General features: G+C 47.9%; 1 protein-coding gene across 2 annotated transcripts in view; it reads left to right on the top strand.

Moving 5' to 3' along the window:
- The first annotated feature begins 200 nt into the window (after positions 1–200).
- The window catches only part of SP3 (Sp3 transcription factor), a 55,578-nt gene continuing 37,590 nt past the window's right edge, over positions 201–18,188 (top strand). For both annotated transcript variants that reach the window (XM_075317349.1, XM_075317348.1), the window contains exons 1-2: positions 201–447; positions 650–765. In XM_075317349.1, coding sequence (XP_075173464.1) covers positions 441–447; positions 650–765 — 123 coding nt within the window. In that variant the 5' untranslated portion in view covers positions 201–440. The remainder of the gene's footprint in view (positions 448–649; positions 766–18,188) is intronic.

The following is an 18,188-nucleotide window of genomic DNA, read 5'->3' as shown; positions in this document are numbered from 1 at the left end:
AAACACAAGGGGCGCGCACGTCACGCAAGCCTCACAGGAAGCCGGCGTCGTCTCAAGGAAAAGAAAAAAAATCCCCTCAAATGACTGACAACCGTTTTTACCAATAGTCGTCGTGCACCCACCTCTCTTAGACCAATGACGTTCAGGAAGAGAGGCGGGTCTTCCGTACGTCTGACGTCACACGTCCCCCGTACTGGCTGCAAGCCCCACCTTTTGTGTTTCCCGCACCGTCAATCAAAATAGGAAAAAAAAAAAAACGCGCCTGGTTCTCTCCGTCCGCAGCGCGCCTGTGATTATTATACTCTAATCATGTTACGCGTCTAATAAAGCGACCGCGGCCTGCGCAGCGCGCCCGCCCGGGCCTGGTGGCTTTCGTCTTGTGGATTGTACAGGTTTTTTTTTTTCTTTCCTTCCTCCTCTAATATCCTGCCACAAACACAATGACCGGTACGTAACCAAAAAAACTGCCGCCCGCACGTCTTTTTGAGTGACGACGGAGGAAAAAAAAAAAAAAAAGAGCGCGAAGACTCTGTAGCGCGCACTGGGGAGGGAGTGTGAGGGAGGGAAGCGGCGGAGACGGAGGGAGGAGGAGGGGAACCCCGCCGGCTGCAGTCATGGCGCTTGATTCCCTCGTTTTGTGTCTCTTCAGCTCCGGAACAGCCCGTTAAGAGGGAAGAAATGGCCGCCATGGAGGTGGACGGGCAGAGCGAGTATCTGCAGCACGGCAACAGCAGTGACGAGAGCGACCAAGGCGGCGGCGGCCAGGTAAGGACTAGGCCCCACAGGCCTCAGAGCGCGGCGGCCGCCCGGGCCTCGCCGTCCGCCTCCCCCTCCCGCGGGCACGGACCCCGGGCACAGGCCGGGGGCACAGGACACTAAAAGGCACCAAAATAAAGGGCACAAGAAGCGATACTTCCTGTGTCTGCTCCGGAGGAACGGCCACCCACTTCTCAGTGCAGGTGCCGCCCATTGTGGGTAGGACGCGCCGCCGTCAGCTCGTCGTGCCGCCCGGCTGCAGGCTCGGTGCTGGAGGACGGCGGCGGAGCGGTAAGGAATGAGCCGCGGCTGGAGCACAGACAACCCCCCGAGGGGGAGGGAGGCAGGGCAGATGTCCTCCTGAACCCCCCACCCTCCACCTCCCGGCTCAGCCTCCACCGCTCCTCCTCCCTGGTGGCCGGCTCCGGAGGGGGTCCCCAGCACCGGCACCGACCCCTCCCGGGAACCGGGGTGACTGGGGAGGGGCCGCACACGGGGACGGCCGGCACCGGCTCATACCGGGACCTGCAGCAGGGGCTGTCACCTTGTGCATAGCGCACAATGTCACCTCTGCTGCAGACTGTCATCTGCTCTCTGGTATCAGCCCATGCTGCTTGCATGGCTCATGAGATTCACCACCTCACCTCCAGATGTGCAATATGAAGTCATGTGACTTTCTAGTATGGGTATTTTCATCCCTCACCTGTCTACTGTTCCCTGGTATCAGCCCAGGCTGCCTGTAGTGCTCTTAGCATTCACCACCCCCCCCCCCCCGCCATCCAATATTCAACTGTCTGCCTACTGTGGTTCTGCTGAGATTTGTAGTGTCACCGTCTGAGTTATGTGACTTTCTAATATGGGCACCCCTCATCTGTTGTTCCCTGCTGTCTGCCCAGGTTGCCTGTAGTGGTTTTGGGATTCACCGCCCCTCCTCCATCCAATAATCATAGTTATGGGACCTGCCTCTCTTGGTCCTGCAGAAATCCTGCTGAGACTTGTAGTGTCAGAGCAATGTTGTGTTGATAGCGCAATGTTATGTGATCTTTCTAATATGGGCACACCTCATCTGTTTATTGTTCCCTGCTGTCTGCCCAGGTTGCCTGTAGTGGTTTTGGGATTTAACACCCCTTCCACATCAAATATACACAGTTATGGTGTCTGCCTACTGTGCTCCTGCTGAGACTTGTAATGTCACCGTCCCTCAGAGCAGTATGAAGTCATGTGACTTTCTAGTATGGGTATTTTCATCACTCACCTGTCTACTGTTCCCTGGTATCAGCCCAGGCTCACTGTAGTGGTTTTGGGATTCACCGCCCCTCCTCCATGTAATATTCAGTTATGGTGTCTGCCTCCTATGGTCCTGCAGAAATCCTGCTGAGACTTGTAGTGTCAGACCAACATTGTGGTGTTAGTGCAACGTTATGCTACTTTCTAATATGGGCACCCCTCACCTGTCTATTGTTCCCTGGTATCAGCCCAGGTTGCTTGTAGTGATCTTAGGATTCACCACGCATCCGATATTCACATGTCTGCCTACTGTGGTCCTGCTGAGACTTGTAGTGTCATAGTCCCTCAGAGCAATGTGAAGGTATGTGACTTTCTAGTATGGGTATTTTAATCCCTCACCTGCTTACTGTTCCCTGGTATCAGCCCAGGCTGCCTGTAGTGCTCTTAGGATTCACCACCCGTCCGCCATCCGATATATTCATGTCTGCCTACTGTGGTTCTGCTGAGATTTGTAGTGTCACCGACCCTGAGTTATGTGACTTTCTAATATGGGCACCCCTCATCTGTTTATTGTTCCCTGGTGTTAGCCCAGGTTGCCTGTAGTGGTTTGGGGATTTAACACCCCTCCTACATCAAATACACAGTTATGGTGTCTGCCTACTGTGCTCCTGCTGAGACTTGTAATGTCACCGTCCCTCAGCAGTATGAAGCCATGTGACTTTCTAGTAGTGATATTTTTATCACTCACCTGTCTACTGTTCCCTGGTATCACCCCAGGCTCACTATAGTGGTTTTGGGATTCACCACCCCTCCTCCATCCAATAATCATAGTTATGGTGTCTGCCTCCTGTGGTCCTGCAGAAATCCTGCTGAGACTTGTAGTGTCAGAGCAACATTGTGTTGATAGTGCAGCGTTATGCTACTTTCTATTATGGGCACCCCTCATCTGTCTATTGTTCCCTGGTGTCAGCCAAGGTTGCCTTTAGTGGTTTTGTGACTTAACACCACTCCTCCATCCAATATACACAGTTAAGGTGTCTGCCTACTGTAGTCCTGCTGAGACTTGTAGTGTCATAGTCCCACAGAACAATGATGTTATACAACTTTCTAGTATGGGCATTTTTGCTCCTCATCTGTCTACTGTTCTCTGGTATCAGCCCAGGCTGCCTGTAGTGGCTTTGGGTTTCTGCGGTTCTCAGTATACACAGTAACTGTGCGTCTGCTGCAGAAATCCTCCTGAGACTTGTAGTATCACAGTCCGTCTGAGCAATGTGAAGTTATGCAACTGTCTAATATGGGCAGTTTTGCCCCTTGCCTGTCTACTGTTCCCTGGTATCAGCCCAGACTGCCTGTAGTGGTATTGGAATTCACTATCCTTTCTCCATCGATAAAGTTATGGTGTCTGCCTATTATGGTCCTTCTGAGACTTGTAGCGTCACAGTCCCTCAGAGCAATATGAAGTTGTGCAACTTTCAAATATAGGCATTGTTGACCCTCTACTGTTCTTTACTGTCGGCCCAGTCTGCCTGGAGTGGCCTTGCACTTCGGCACCTATCTGCATACACAGTAACTGTGCGTCTGCTTTCTATGGTCCTGCAGAAATCCTGCTGAGACTTGTCGTGTCAGAGCAACGTTATGTTGATAGAGCAAAGTTATGTGACTTTCTAGTATGGGGATTGTTGCCCCTCACCTCTGTCCCTGATATCAGCCCAGACTGTTGTAGTGGTTTTGTGATTTACCGCCCCCTCTCCATCCAATATATACAGTAATCGTGTCTTTCTATGGTCCTGCGGAGACTTGTAGTGTCACAGTCCCTTAGACCAGTGTGAAGTTATGCAACTTTCTAATATGGGCATTGTTGCCCCTCACCTCTATTGTTCTCTGGTATCCGGATGCCTGTAGTGGTCTTGGGCTTTGTCACCTCTCAGTAATGGAGTCTGCTTACTATCCTTCTGCAGTAATCCTGCTGAGACTTGTAGTGTTGCAGTCTTTGAGATAAATGTTATGCATCTTTCTGATTTGCTTTGTTTCAAAACGAGTGGATTTTTTGCACTTTGCTTGTCGTGGTACCTTGTGGCTTACCATTTGAGCCCTTTTACTTTCTGCGATGTAATAGTCATGCAGCGATATTTGGCCACAAGACAGTTAGTGCTAAGTCACATTGACTTTCCAGCCTATATTGGGCTACCTGAAACAGCTGACTGTAATAATCACAGGTGTCTGCAACCTGCACTTCAGCTGTTGTCAAACCTCAGCTCTCAGCACTCCCCAACAGCCGCAGGTTGTATATGTATATATTACCTCATTGCATTGGATGGAAAAAACACTTTAGGCTAATATTACATGCAGAAATTTGTTGCATTTTTGTGGCTTTATTACCAGTGTTTTTAGTCAAATAGGTGTTATCTTAATGTGTTAAAGGTAATCTGTCACCAGGTTTTTGCCACCTAATCTGAGTTACATAATGTAGGGGCAGAGATCCTGATTCCAGTGGTGTTTCACTTATTGAGCTGCTCAGTGTCGTTTAGTCACTGTTTAATCAGCAGTAGATTATCATTAGATGACTACTTGGCGTGCTGCCAGGTAGTCCAGCATGTTCATGAGCTCTATAGAACTGCTACATCTGCAGCAGAGAAATCATTGATTTTATCAAAATGACAGTAAACAGCTCAGTAAGTGAAATATCGCTGGATTCTGAGTCTCTGTCTACAGTGAAATATTTAGTCATTTTTGACATTCTTGGGGTTGGAGACTTCATTTTGAAACGTTCAGGTCATGACATCTTGGTGGCCATTTTTTTTTTCTTGTATTTTTCTCCAGTTTTACTATACTATAGGGCTTGAAAATTAATTATAGTAATCGTTCCCCCAGTCCCCTCCACCAAAAGACACTTGAAATGTATTAAGTTTTTTTTTTCCAAGTGTTTGGAAATTTAAATAAACTGAAGGAAGCTGTAAATGGATTTTCTCAAGTCTTAAGGGACTTGTCTGATCATATGTATTTAATTGCCTTTCTACAGGATAGGTTTAGTTGCAGACTGGTGAGGGTCTGACACCCAGCTGGCCTCCGCCACCTGTCCTGTAGGTAGACCATCCAATACCTATGCCTGAACAACCCCATTAAATTAAGGTTTAAAGGGAACCTGTCACCACTTTTTTGGCCTATAAGCTGCGGCCACCACCACCGGGCTCTTATATACAGCATTCTAACATGCTGTATATAAGAGCCCGGGCCGCTGTGAGAACATAAACATTTTATAATACTTACCTAACGGTCGTGTGGTGGGCCATATGGGCGTCTCCGTTCTCTGGTGCCGGCGCCGCCTCTTTCGGCCATCTTCGTCTTTCTTCTGAAGCCTGTGTGCATGACGCCTGAATGCCGGCAATTGTGGATGACGTCGGACGCGTCATGCACCGCGGCTAGAGAAGGAGGACGAAGATGACCCAAAGAGGCAGCACCGGAGAACAAAGATGCTCATATGGCCAACCGCGCGACCGTTAGGTAAGTAATATAAAGGTTTTTTTCTGTTATACCCCCGGCCTGGGCTCTTATATACGGCATGTTAGAATGCTGTATATAAGAGCCCGGTGGTGGCGGCCACAGCTTATACGCCAAAAAAGTGGTTACAGGTTCCCTTTTAAGACGTTATCGTTCAGTTTAAATTGTGGCTGGACTTTTATTGTGACCCATCAGTCAGAGTTTGTCAATAGTATTAGACTAGTTTAACACTTTAGTAAAACACGGACCATGCTCAGATCAGATGACCCAGCCCAACAGCCGAGTCTTCTGACCTGTGATAACTGTATGATAGGCTTATAGGAGGGAGTTAGTTCAGGTCTAGCACCCTGTCAATCGGGCTGGGTGTTCTAATGAGTATGGATTGTGGAAATGTGAAACCGGGATATGCGCATCATGGTGAGAGTAATGAGGATCTTGATTTGCAGGTCCATGGCCACCACTCAACAGTCCTGCAAACCGCCCCCCGCTCTTCTAGATTCCGGGGACTAATTTTTGTGATTTGTATGCCCAACGCAATGAGATGCATGACACCAAAATGATGGTGCCAGGCCTACAAATCAGAGAGGGGTTTCCAGTGGGTAGCAGGCGGTTTATATGGCCTCCTTCTAATGGCCACTGATGTGACTACTAAACCAGGGTCCTTTTTGAAGCGATTCACTATTCTTTAATATAAAATAAACTTTAAGGGTTTGTCCAGCCCCCCAAAACATACAAAAATGAGCTTTATAAAGTAACTTGTGCTTATAGTTGAATTTTGCCAGGAACATGTGCCTTGTGTTGAGGCTCAGAAGCTCTATTTCTGGTGAAGGGGGTTGGCTGACCAGATTCATGTAGGCTGTGGTAGCCTTCTGTTATGTCTATTGGATTCCCTCTCCTGTGATGTACACAAGAGGGCCAGAAGTGGAGCTGCCAATCCCAGTAATAAGGCGGATACTTGATAACCATGTATATGTAACTTGATGTTTGGCCCAGTAAACACGTGCATTAGAAGCTTTAGGTTTATAAAGATCCTTCCAGATTATAAGTAGTCTCCTCATTACCATGTAACAGCATTCATGTCAGAAGGGGCGTCCTCCAGCCCTCTGCAGTGACGAGAGAAGGTGATTGGCTGATGATAGCATTACATCATCTATAGGAAACAGATTCATGTACAGCTGCAGCACACAAGGCTTGTAGTGGTGGTCACCCAATGCTTGTTTGCTGCTATGCGATAAACCAGGCTTATGCTGCCAAATATTTTATTCTTCTGATGCCTACAAGAAACGGCAGTGACATCAATGGAAAAAATCTAAATGTGCTCTGTTTTATAAGTCTTCCAGCAGAATGAAGAGCTGTAAACCTACATATGAAATGCGTGAACACAATGTGTTACCCACAATAATTCACTCTGGACGATTTTCTGCTTGGCTAGCTTTCAAGCCACTTCTAGGCGGCTTGGACACAGTGTTTGGATGTCCACTTGGCAAATGTGACATATAGACAAAGATCAGGTTATAATAGTACATCATAGGCTTAAAAAAATCATGCAATGTCATTTGGCTGCTTCTGAGGCCAGCGGGGTATTATGTATTGAAGCATGAAGTTAAAGGAAAAGGATATAATATCAGTTTATAAATCATTAATGTGGTCTCATCTGGTATATGCAGTTCAGTTCTGGGCTTCGAATCGTACAAAGTATGCCCTGGAGATGGAGGAATTCAAGGGAAAGCAACTAAACTGATTTGGGGGGGATGGGGAAACTTAGCTGTGGGGCTAGATTAACCACTTCTCAGCATTCACCGTACATGTACAGCGTATGTCAGGTCCCCATGTGTGGGACAGGGTCAGGAGCTGAGCCTGCACCATACCTGGATGTGTTAAACATCTGGATTGGAGCTGAGCTCAGATCTCTCCCATTAAATGTTGCTGCCAGTCTTTGACAGTGGCATTTTAAGGTGCCAGATCTGAAGAGTGCGCTATTGAGGGTTCTTGCCCCACGAACCTCCTCATAACGCGATTGGGGGTTGTCAATGGGGTTGGCACGGTAGCAGGAAAGTTGCTCCTGTGGGTGCCATGACTGTGCTCCTGTGAAGGACAGCCTGTGGCTGAGCTTCATAGCACATAGATTTTCTGTACAGATTAAGTTATTAGATGATCGTAGCTTCAATTTATCTCCTGTTTTCTAGTACATAATCCATTTTGTCAGACAATGTAATTCAGAACTAAAGCTCGTCCTGCAAAGATAGTCCCCATGTGGCTATGTGGGCAGAAAAATGAGGAAAGAGGTTAAAATAATTTGAACAGAATGATCAAACAGTGTCAGCTTCAAGTCCCCTTAAAAGCACCAGTAAATTCAATAAGTGTTAATAAAAAAAAAAAATTTGAATCACCCCCTTTTTGCCCCATTGAAAATAAAACAAAAAAATATGCATTTGGTATCGCCACTTTCAGGAATGCCCAATCTATCAAAATCTAAAATAAATTAATCAGTTCGGTAAAGGGCATAATAAGAAAAAAATCAAAACGCCAGAACTACGTGTTTTTTGGGGTCGCCACAGCATTGCAATAAGAAGTGATCAAAACATAGTGTCTACTCAAAACTGGTATCAGTAAAAAAAAAAAAAAAGCCAGCTCAAGTCCCAAGAAAATAAGCTGTTACTGATGCCCAGAATGAGAACATTACAGGTCTCGGAAAATGGCAACAGCGCAATTTTTTTTTTTTCTTTTTTTCCCAATTAAATAAATTTATACATGTTTGGTATCTACAAACCTGTACTGACCTGAGGAATCATGCTGCCTGGTCAAATTTACCATTAAATGAAGATGGCAAATAAAAACCCATCAAAACCATCATGGAATTGCACTTTGTTTGTAATTTCACCATAGTTGAATTTTTTTTTTCCTGTCTTCCACTACAGTATGTGACAGAATGAATGGTGTCATTCAAAAATACAATTTGTCACTCATATTGCTATATTGACTGAAAAATAAGTTATGGCTCTTGGAAGAAGGGGAGGGGAAAACGCCAGGTGATGAAGGGGCTAAAGGCGTTTTTTTTTTTTTCTCCCTTTCAAAAATCAAAACTTTTTACCTATACACAGGATTGCTGATTTCTGAGGTTTGACCCCCGGGCCTCACAGATCAGGTGAAAGGTTGTCCCCTGAATAATTAATGGGTTAGTATGTGTATAGCCAACCGCAATATGGTGAATGCAGTGGTGGTAATTGGTGATGAGTGAGCGCTACCATGCTCTGTACTCGTAATGAGCATGCGCTGCCCTCTCATGCACAATAATACTGTCGGCTTCAGAAACATGGCGCCGGAGATGAGTGCTATGCGCAGGTGCTAACTCCGACGCCGTGTAACAGAAGAGTAGAAATTTACATACAGCGGGAGGGAGGGAGGAACAGGCGGTGGGGGGCGGGAATCCACGTGCATAACCTGCCCGGACATTAGCAGCAGAGGTGCAAAGAGGATGCATTTTCAAACTTTATAAACTTGGATTTCACAGCCTACACACCCGAGCTGCCCACTAATGGTATGTACAGCCTGTGCCTGATAGTGCCAGTACTGCACTGGCTGCACCTTATACACGAAAATCCTGATGTTTGGTTCCGTTTAATGGGGGAACTTGAGCATTTGTCGGGAAATGTTCCTTGAAAATCGCTCGAGTTACCCTTTGACTTCCATTATACTCGGGTCCTCATTACTAGACTAGAGCATGGTAGTGCTCACTCATCACTAGTGGTTATGCATGTGCTCTACACCTTTAGTCATGCAGGTGACTTAAGGACCCCTGTTCCCTTGCTCAATAAGGGTCACAGAAGTTCATCTGAAGTAGTCTTTTGTAACAGAGTTCTGAGCACAGAACATTGTGAATCTCTTGCATACTGGCAATCCCTACTGCTGGATCAGTCTAGCGAATATCTCATCAACTCTTTTAATTTATTTTGTGCAAAATTTTAAAGGGAACCTGTCAGCAGAAATTTCGCCCAAAACCTAAAAGATTCCCCCTCTGCAGCTCCTGGGCTGCATTCTAGAAAGGTCCCTGTTATTATTGTGGTACCTTTTTGTATTCAGATACTGTAAATGTGACATGGGGGGCGGGCTTTCTGGCATCCGTTATTCCTGTATGCCACCCCCCCATCGCTCCTTTCCATAGCTGATGCACCGCCCACTGCTCCAGCCATCCCCGCGCATGCCCAGTGCCAGTCTCACGGGACTGAGCAGTGTGACCGCTGGTGATGTGTGCGCAGGCAAGTGATTATGGGCGGGGCTGTGATTGTTATCAGCAAGTATGGGATGACGTCCCTTTTGTCATGTGATAGGGGTGTGTTCAAAATACTATCACGTGACAAAAGGGACGTCATCCCTGGAAGCAGCCCATACAGTCTAGCATCTACCATGAGCACAGTGTGACCGCTGGTGAGGTTTGCGCGCTCACGAGATTATGGGCGGGTACTTGCTGATAACAATCACAGCCCCGCCCATAATCACTTGCCTGCGCACACATCACCAGCGGTCACACTGCTCAGTCCCGTGAGACTGGCACTGGGCATGCGCGGGGATGGCTGGGGCAGTGGGCGGTGCATCAGCTATGGAAAGGAGCGATGGGGGGCGGCATACATGAATAACGGACGCCAGAAAGCCCGCCCCCGTGTCACATTTACAGTATCTGAATACAAAAAGGTACCACTTTATAAAGTCTTTATTTTGGTTTCACATGGGGCACAATAATATCAGGGACCTTTCTAGAATGCAGCCCAGGAGCTGCAGAGGGGGAAGCTTTTAGGTTTTGGACGATATTTCTGCTGACAGGTTCCCTTTAAAGGAAGTTTTAAAGGGAAGCTATAATCAGAAAATGACCTATTGTTTGAGTCGGGCTTTTATTTTAAATGTTTTGTTTTTTCTTTCTTCCCCATATCATGACCTCTAAGGGCAATCTGTCACCAGGTTATTTGTTACCTAATCTGAGAGCAGCATAATGTAGAGAAAGATCCTGATTTCCTGTCAGTCCTCTTTCACACATCAATTTGTTTTTTTTTTTTGCATCAGTCACAATCCGTTTTGTGACTGTTGCAATGGATATGTCGCAGATTGTGGTAACACTGTTGTGACGGATCCTGTAAAAAAAAACCAAAAAAACAAAAAAAAAAACGGATCAGTCATACTTTTTTTTTTTTTTTTTTTTAACCCTGACCAGCAGTGATTTTACAACACTTCTGGGCATGCCTGGTTATAAAAAAAAAAGATGGAATCCGACGACAGATCCGTCATTTGACGGATCCTGCACCCATAGGCTTCCATTACAACAAACGACGGATGGCGACTGATTCGTCGCTGTCCATTTTTTCGACACACACAAAACATTACTATAGAGGTTCTCAGTCACATTTGTTCATGGATCTGTCGTATGACGGATTTAACGTGAGGCCATCCATTGCTAATGCAAGTCATTGAGAAAAAAACAGATCCGCACTGGATCCTATTTTTCACATTTCGACAGATTGTAACTGATGGCAAAAAACGGATGTGTGAAAGGGGCCTCACTTAGTGTAGTGTCCGTAGACAGCTGGTGAACCTGCTGCCGGGTAATCCAACACAACCCCCCCACCCCACCAGGCAGCTTTCTACCTATGCACACTGTGTACACAAAAAGCTGCTAATCAGTGATGTGGGTGGGGATATATAAAGCTCAGCATTCAGAGAACTGGAAGATCTACAGCAGATAAAACCGTTTTTAATAAAACAAAAAAAAAACTGCGGCAAGAAGCCTAGAAAGTGACACATTGCTGTAATCGGGGTCTACGCCATCATTCTGCTGATGTACGCCATCATTCTGCTGATGTACGCCATCATTCTGCTGATGTACGCCATCTTTCTGCTGATGTACGCCATCTTTCTGCTGATGTACGCCATCTTTCTGCTGATGTACGCCATCTTTCTGCTGATGTACGCCATCTTTCTGCTGATGTACGCCATCTTTCTGCTGATGTACGCCATCTTTCTGCTGATGTACGCCATCTTTCTGCTGATGTACGCCATCTTTCTGCTGATGTACGCCATCTTTCTGCTGATGTACGCCATCTTTCTGCTGATGTACGCCATCTTTCTGCTGATGTACGCCATCTTTCTGCTGATGTACGCCATCTTTCTGCTGATGTACGCCATCTTTCTGCTGATGTACGCCATCTTTCTGCTGATGTACGCCATCTTTCTGCTGATGTACGCCATCTTTCTGCTGATGTACGCCATCTTTCTGCTGATGTACGCCATCTTTCTGCTGATGTACGCCATCTTTCTGCTGATGTACGCCATCATCCTGCTGATGTACGCCATCTTTCTGCTGATGTACGCCATCATCCTGTGGCACACACAAAAAAAAATAATAAAATATTTATACTCCCCTTTCCTCGCTCCACGCAGCATTGCTCCTCCTCCCGTCTGTGTTGGCAGCGCTGTGTGGAGCCAGCCACGATCCCTGCAGCATCGCAATGTCATCCTGTCTGCGCTGGCGCGGCTGTGTGGACACGTGCGCACAGCGATGACCTCATCGCTGTGAGCACCGCTAGTCTCCACACACAGCGCGGCCGGCAGACAGGAGGAGTTCGCGATGCTGCAGGGGAACGGTGAGTGTACTGATTCACTGCCCCCCGCACTGATGATGATGCGCGGGGGGCAGTGAATACAGCTGCACATGATCGCTCCAGGCTGTAGTTGCCAGGGGTGATCATGCGGGCTGGCTGTTTAGTATGCGCGCACCCCCCGCCCATCATCCCGCCCACCTGTCAGCGCTGAGAGATGATGGGCGGGAGGATGGGCGTGTATATGTAATGAGCGGGCCCACGTGGTCACGGCAGGCGATGCTGCAGCCTACTCGTGCCCCCGATGACCCGCTCCACCGCAGCACCCTCATTCCCCGCAGCCCTCCATTCAGACTAAGACGCATCCCCCCCCCACTTTCCCACAACATTTGGGGGGGGGGGGAGCGTCTTATAGTCTGAAAAATACGGTACATGGCCACAATGGGCAGACCCCTTGACTCTATATATTTATATTGATACAGGTAAAATATATCTTTGTACCGTGTTAGCCAGTAGAGATAAAAAATTGTTTAAAAGAACTGAAGTCCTCAGTGGTTGAGATAAGAAAAATATACCATTCAACCACTGAGGACTTCAGTTCTTTTAAACAATTTTTTATATTGAATAGTCTAACGGTCTTTGCAGAGAGAGGGTCAGCTGTGACCTCGCAGATTGTGACTAGTGGATCCTCTGTTAACTCCTTAGTGACGGAGCTAATTTTCACCTTAATGACCAAGCCAAATTTTAGAAATCTGACCAGTATCACTTCGAGGTAACAACTCTGGAACGCTTCAATGCTTCAACGGATCCCAGTGATTCTGAGATTTTTTGTTGTTGTTTTTTTGCATATTGTACTTCATGATAGTGGTAAATTTAGGATAATTTTTGTTTGTGAAAAAAAAATGGAGGTTTCGCAATTTCCAAACTTTGAGCTTTTATGCCCTTAAACCAGAGTTATGTCATACAAAATAGTTTACTAACTTCCCACATGTCTGCTTTACATCAGCACCATTTTTGAGAGAGGGATGTTTTCTTTTTTTTTTTCTTACCAATTTCTCATTTTTCCAACAAAATTTACAAAGCCAGTTTTTTTTTTTTAAGGGACCACATCGCATTTGAAGTGACTGAGGCCTAGGTGATAGAAATACCCAAAAAGTGACACTAGTCTAAAAACTGCACCTCTCAAAGTACAGTGGAACCTTGGTTTAGGAGATCAATCCGTTCTGGGACTGTGCTTGTAAACCAAGTTACTCATTCAGCAAAGCAAGATTTCCCATAGGAAATCATTGCAATGCATACAATTCGTTCCACAACTTGTTAAATGTCCCATTCTGGTCCCCTATTGTGGCATTCCACACATCTACGAAGACACGCACGTGCGCGCGCACACACATTATGCTCACCTTACCTTCCGTTCCATCGCCGGTCTCCTGGAATTTGCTGTTCGCTGGTACCGGATGTGTATTGGAAAACCTCACGACGAGGAAGGAACTTCCGCTGCCAGAGCGCTGACGTCAAAGGCAGGAGCCACTTGCCTCTGGCCGGCGCGCGCTGCCTTTGAGTAGCGGCTGACAGGGGGAGTTCCTGCCTCGTCACGATGCTTGTCGAATGCCGATACAAATCCAGTACCAGTGAACTACAGGACCCAGGAGGCCGGCGTTGGAACGGAAGGTACACCTATTATGCTCACCTTACCTTCCGTTCCATCGCCGGCCTCATGGTTCTTGTAGTTCGCCGCAAGGATTCTCCCTCGTCGCAATGTACCGGTGCACTACAAGAACCATGAGGCCGGCGATGGAACGGAAGGTAAGGTGAGCATAATACTGTAAGTTCATGCGTGCGTGTTTGTGTGTGTTTTGTGCGTGCTTGTGTGGACTGCAAGTGCCAGGTCAGAGCGCGGTGGATGTACAGAACCGGAAGTGTGTGCGGTGAGGATTTTGTTTGTACAGCAAAGCTTTCTCGTAAACTGAGTTACAAATTTACAGCAAGCTTTGCTCGTTGGGCAAAATACTCGCTAACTGGGTTACTCGATAAGCGAGGTTCCACTGTACTCAAAACCACATCCAAGAAGTTTTATTAACCTTTCAGATGCTTCTCAAAAATTAATGCAAAATGAAATTAAGAAATGATGTTTTTACATTTTCCCTAATATTGCTGTAACCCTAACTTATTCACTTTGACAAGAATTGGCACAACAAAATAGACGCAAAATGTGTTACTCAGTTTCTTCTGAGCTTAGTGATACCCCCAGAATTCTCTGTATGGGTAAACACCTGGGCTCAGAAGGGAAGGAGCAATGTTTGAATTTTGGAAAGCTAATTTGGCAGAAATTTATTGCGGGTACCTAAACAGCAGAAACCCAGAGTTTTGGACACTTGATGCCACAAGGTTTTGTCTTTTTTTTTTTTTTCCCAGGGATATCATGAGCATTTGAAATGCACAGGTGCTTTTCAGAATTTGAATACATTAGATATCTATCTATCTATTTCTCCCCCCCCCCCCCCTCCCCGAGAAAAATATTGCTTTAGCATCAAATTTCTTATTGTTATGAGAGGTAATGCAAAAAAGTGCAGTTTAACCAATTTCTCATAAGCTCTGCGCTACCCCATATGTAGTAAAAAAAATTTTCTTTGTCGCTCTATTGGGAGACCCAGACAATTGGGTGTATAGCTACTGCCTCCAGAGGCCACACAAAGTATTACACTTAAAAGTGTAAGGCCCCTCCCCTTCTGCCTATACACCCTCCGTGGGATCACGGACTCCTCAGTTTTCATGCTTTGTGCGAAGGAGGTCAGACATTCCACGCATAGCTCCACTGTTTAGTCAGCAGCAGCTGCTGACTATGTCGGATGGAAGAAAAGAGGGCCCATACTAGGGCCCCCAGCATGCTCCCTTCTCACCCCACTTTTTGTCGGCGGTGTTTGTTAAGGTTGAGGTACCCATTGCGGGTACGGAGGCTGGAGCCCACATGCTGTTTTCCTTCCCCATCCCCTTAGGGCTCTGGGTGAAGTGGGATCTGATCGGTCTCCAGGCACTGAGGCCGTGCTCCATCCACAGCCCCCGGGAATCTGCTGGACATGGAGCGGAGTATCCTCAGGGACATGGCCCTGCTACGTTGAGGTACTCTGTGTCCCCGTGGGGACCGCGCACAGACACACGGCAGCACTGCTGGGTGTGTTAGTGCGCCAGGGACGGCGGCGCTGCCCGCACTGGTGCCATCGCACACTACAGCATAGCTGGGTGTGTTAGAGTATTGGGGGACTACCGCGCTAACCGCCGCTGCCATTTTTATCTCAGGCGCGGCTGCGACTTGTGGTGCGCCGGGGACTTCCGCGCCGACCAGGGCTTATATGCCGGCCGCGCTTATCACTCTAGTCCCCGGCTTGTGCGGCCTAGTCTCACTTCGTTACCGCCCACAGGCCTGCCAGTCAGGGTAAGGGCGTGACGCTGCACAGCACGGCAGCACTGAGAGCTGGAGTATGCTTTGCATACTCCACCCCTCTCACTGTATACACTGTGAAACCGGATTCCCGCACTTTCTGGGGCACGCCCACGGCCTCCTCCTCTACACAGGACGCCGGCAGCCATTCATGTCAGTTTTTTCTGTGGCTGAGAAAAGAGACAAGTTTGGGAAGACCCTGGCAGGGACTCTGATGGTCACTCAATCGCTGTGAGCGGGAGGTAACCAGCACCTGTGGTGCTGACCCCACTAGTGCCGAAGTGCACATATAGATATATGCTTGTACGCTGTACATTGCACTGTTCGGTCGCTGTTTTGTATTTTGGCTATATACCCTCCTTGATTGTTCGGAGGAGATAACAGCATATCGTCTGTGAAAAACAAGGGTGCAGAAGCACAGGTTTTCTATACAGCCTGTACAGCATGTACGGCTATACTGCCGGCAGGTTACATGGACCCCCATTGTATGATATGCTCGGCCCCTGTGGCACGTACTCAGCCGGAATCTATGCTAATAGTCCAGGTGACAGGGACGGAGTTTGCAGTATTTACTGACAAACTTTCTGGGACTATGGCTATGATACTAGAAGCCTTGCAGTCCAGACAGGTCTCTCAGACCATGGGCACTGTTCATTCATTGCCCCCTGGTCCCCCCTCCCCAGTTGGTACAACAATGTGCTCCGGGAGTGTCTCATAGATCTCAGGTGAGGGGTCTGGCTCGGACGCAGTCCCAGGCCCCCTAAGCGACCTCGCTGGGAGCATCCCTCGACATATTCAGGGTCTCAGCATGGGGACTCTCTCTATGATGAGGCGGAGGTATCTGATCAGGATTCTGATCCTGAGAACGTTCTCTACCTGGATACACCTGTTTGTGACACCGTAGTGATCGATCTTACGGCGTCCATCAATCAAATGTTGGTTTTTTCTCCCTCAGCTCCTACGCTTGAGGAGTCAGCTTCTCAGCAGGAGAAGTTCCGTTTCAGGTTCCCCAAGCGTACATTGAGTACGTTTCTGGGTCGCTCTGACTTCAGGGAGGCAGTCCAGAACCACCAGGCTTGTCCAGATATCGCTTTTTTCCAAGCGCCTTAAGGATACACGTTATTCCTTCCCTTTTGACGTTGTCGAGGGCTAGGTTCAGTGTTCCAGGGTGGACCCTCCTATCTCCAGCGGCTAAATCCTTAGTTGCAGCGGAAGATATGGCTTCACTCATAGATGCCGCTGACAGACAGATGGAGCTCTGGTTGAAATCCATCTATGAAGCTATTGGCGCGTCTTTTGCTCCAACTTTCGCAGCCGTCTGGGCGCTCCATTGAGGCGGTCTGCGCCGCAGACTGCGTCTTCCCTTCTCAAACGTCAGTGATTGCGTCATACGCCATTAATGCTGTCCTGGACTCGGCGAGCCGGAAGGCAGTTGCGTCCGACAATTCAGTGTTAATACGCAGAGCCTTGAAGTTGCGGGAATGGAAGGCAGATTCTGCTTCCAAAAAAGTGCTTAACCAGTTTGACAATCTCTGGCGACCGCTTGTTTTGGTGAGCGACTGGATGAATTCATCAAACAATCCAAGGAAAAAGATACATCTTTTCCTCAGGCTAAACCGACATACCCCAACAGAGGAGGGGACAGTCGAGGTTTCGGTCCTTGCGGGGCGCGGGCAGGTTCAATTCTCCTCGTCCAATAGGCCTCAGAAGGATCAGAGGAATTCCGATTCATAGCGGCCTAAATCACGTCCTAAAAGACCGCCGGAGGTACCGCCACCAAGGCGGCTTCCTCATGACTTTCGGTCTCCTCACACCGCATCCTCGGTCGGTGGCAGGCTCTCCCGCTGTTGCGACACCTGACTGCCACAGGTAAAAGACCGTTGGGTGAGAGACAGTCTGTCTCACGGGTACAGGATAGAGTTCAGTTCTCGTCCTCCAACTCGATTCTTCAGAACTTCTCCTCCTCCCGACCGAGCCGATGCTCTTCTGCAAGCGGTGTGCACTCTAAAGGCAGAAGGAGTGGTGTTCCCTGTTCATCTTCAGGAGCAAGGTCACGGTTTTTACTCCAATTTGTTTGTGGTGCCAAAAAAGGACGGGTCTTTCCGTCCCGTTCTGGACCTAAAACTGCTCAACAAGCACGTAAAAACCAGGCGGTTCCGGATGGAATCCCTCCGCTCCGTCATCGCCTCAATGTCTCAAGGAGATTTCCTAGCGTCAATAGACATCAAGGATGCTTATCTCCACGTGCCGATTGCTCCAGAGCACCAGCGTTTTTTCTACGCTTCGTTATACGAGACGAACACCTTCAGTTCGTAGCTCTGCCTTTCGGGCTGGCGACAGCCCCACGGGTCTTCACCAAGGTCATGGCAGCAGTAGTAGCAATCCTGCACTCTCAGGGTCACTCTGTGATCCCTTACTTGGACGTTCTACTTGTCAAGGCACCCTCTCAAGAGGCATGCCAACACAGCCTGAACGCTCCGCTGGAGACTCTCCTGAGTTTCGGGGGGATCATCAACTTTTCAAAGTCAAATCTGACCCCGACCCATTCGCTAACATATCTTGGCATGGAGTTTTCATACTCTCTCAGCGATAGTGAAGCTTCCGCTGGACAAACAGCGTCCACTACAGACAGGGGTGCAATCTCTCCTTCAAGGCCAGTCGCACCCCTTGAGGCGCCTCATGCA

This window comes from Anomaloglossus baeobatrachus, chromosome 7 (genome assembly GCF_048569485.1).
Source record: "Anomaloglossus baeobatrachus isolate aAnoBae1 chromosome 7, aAnoBae1.hap1, whole genome shotgun sequence".
Lineage (NCBI taxonomy): Eukaryota > Metazoa > Chordata > Amphibia > Anura > Aromobatidae > Anomaloglossus > Anomaloglossus baeobatrachus.
The sequence above is the reverse complement of the archived record's forward strand: the minus strand, read 5'-3'. Positions and strand labels throughout refer to the sequence as shown.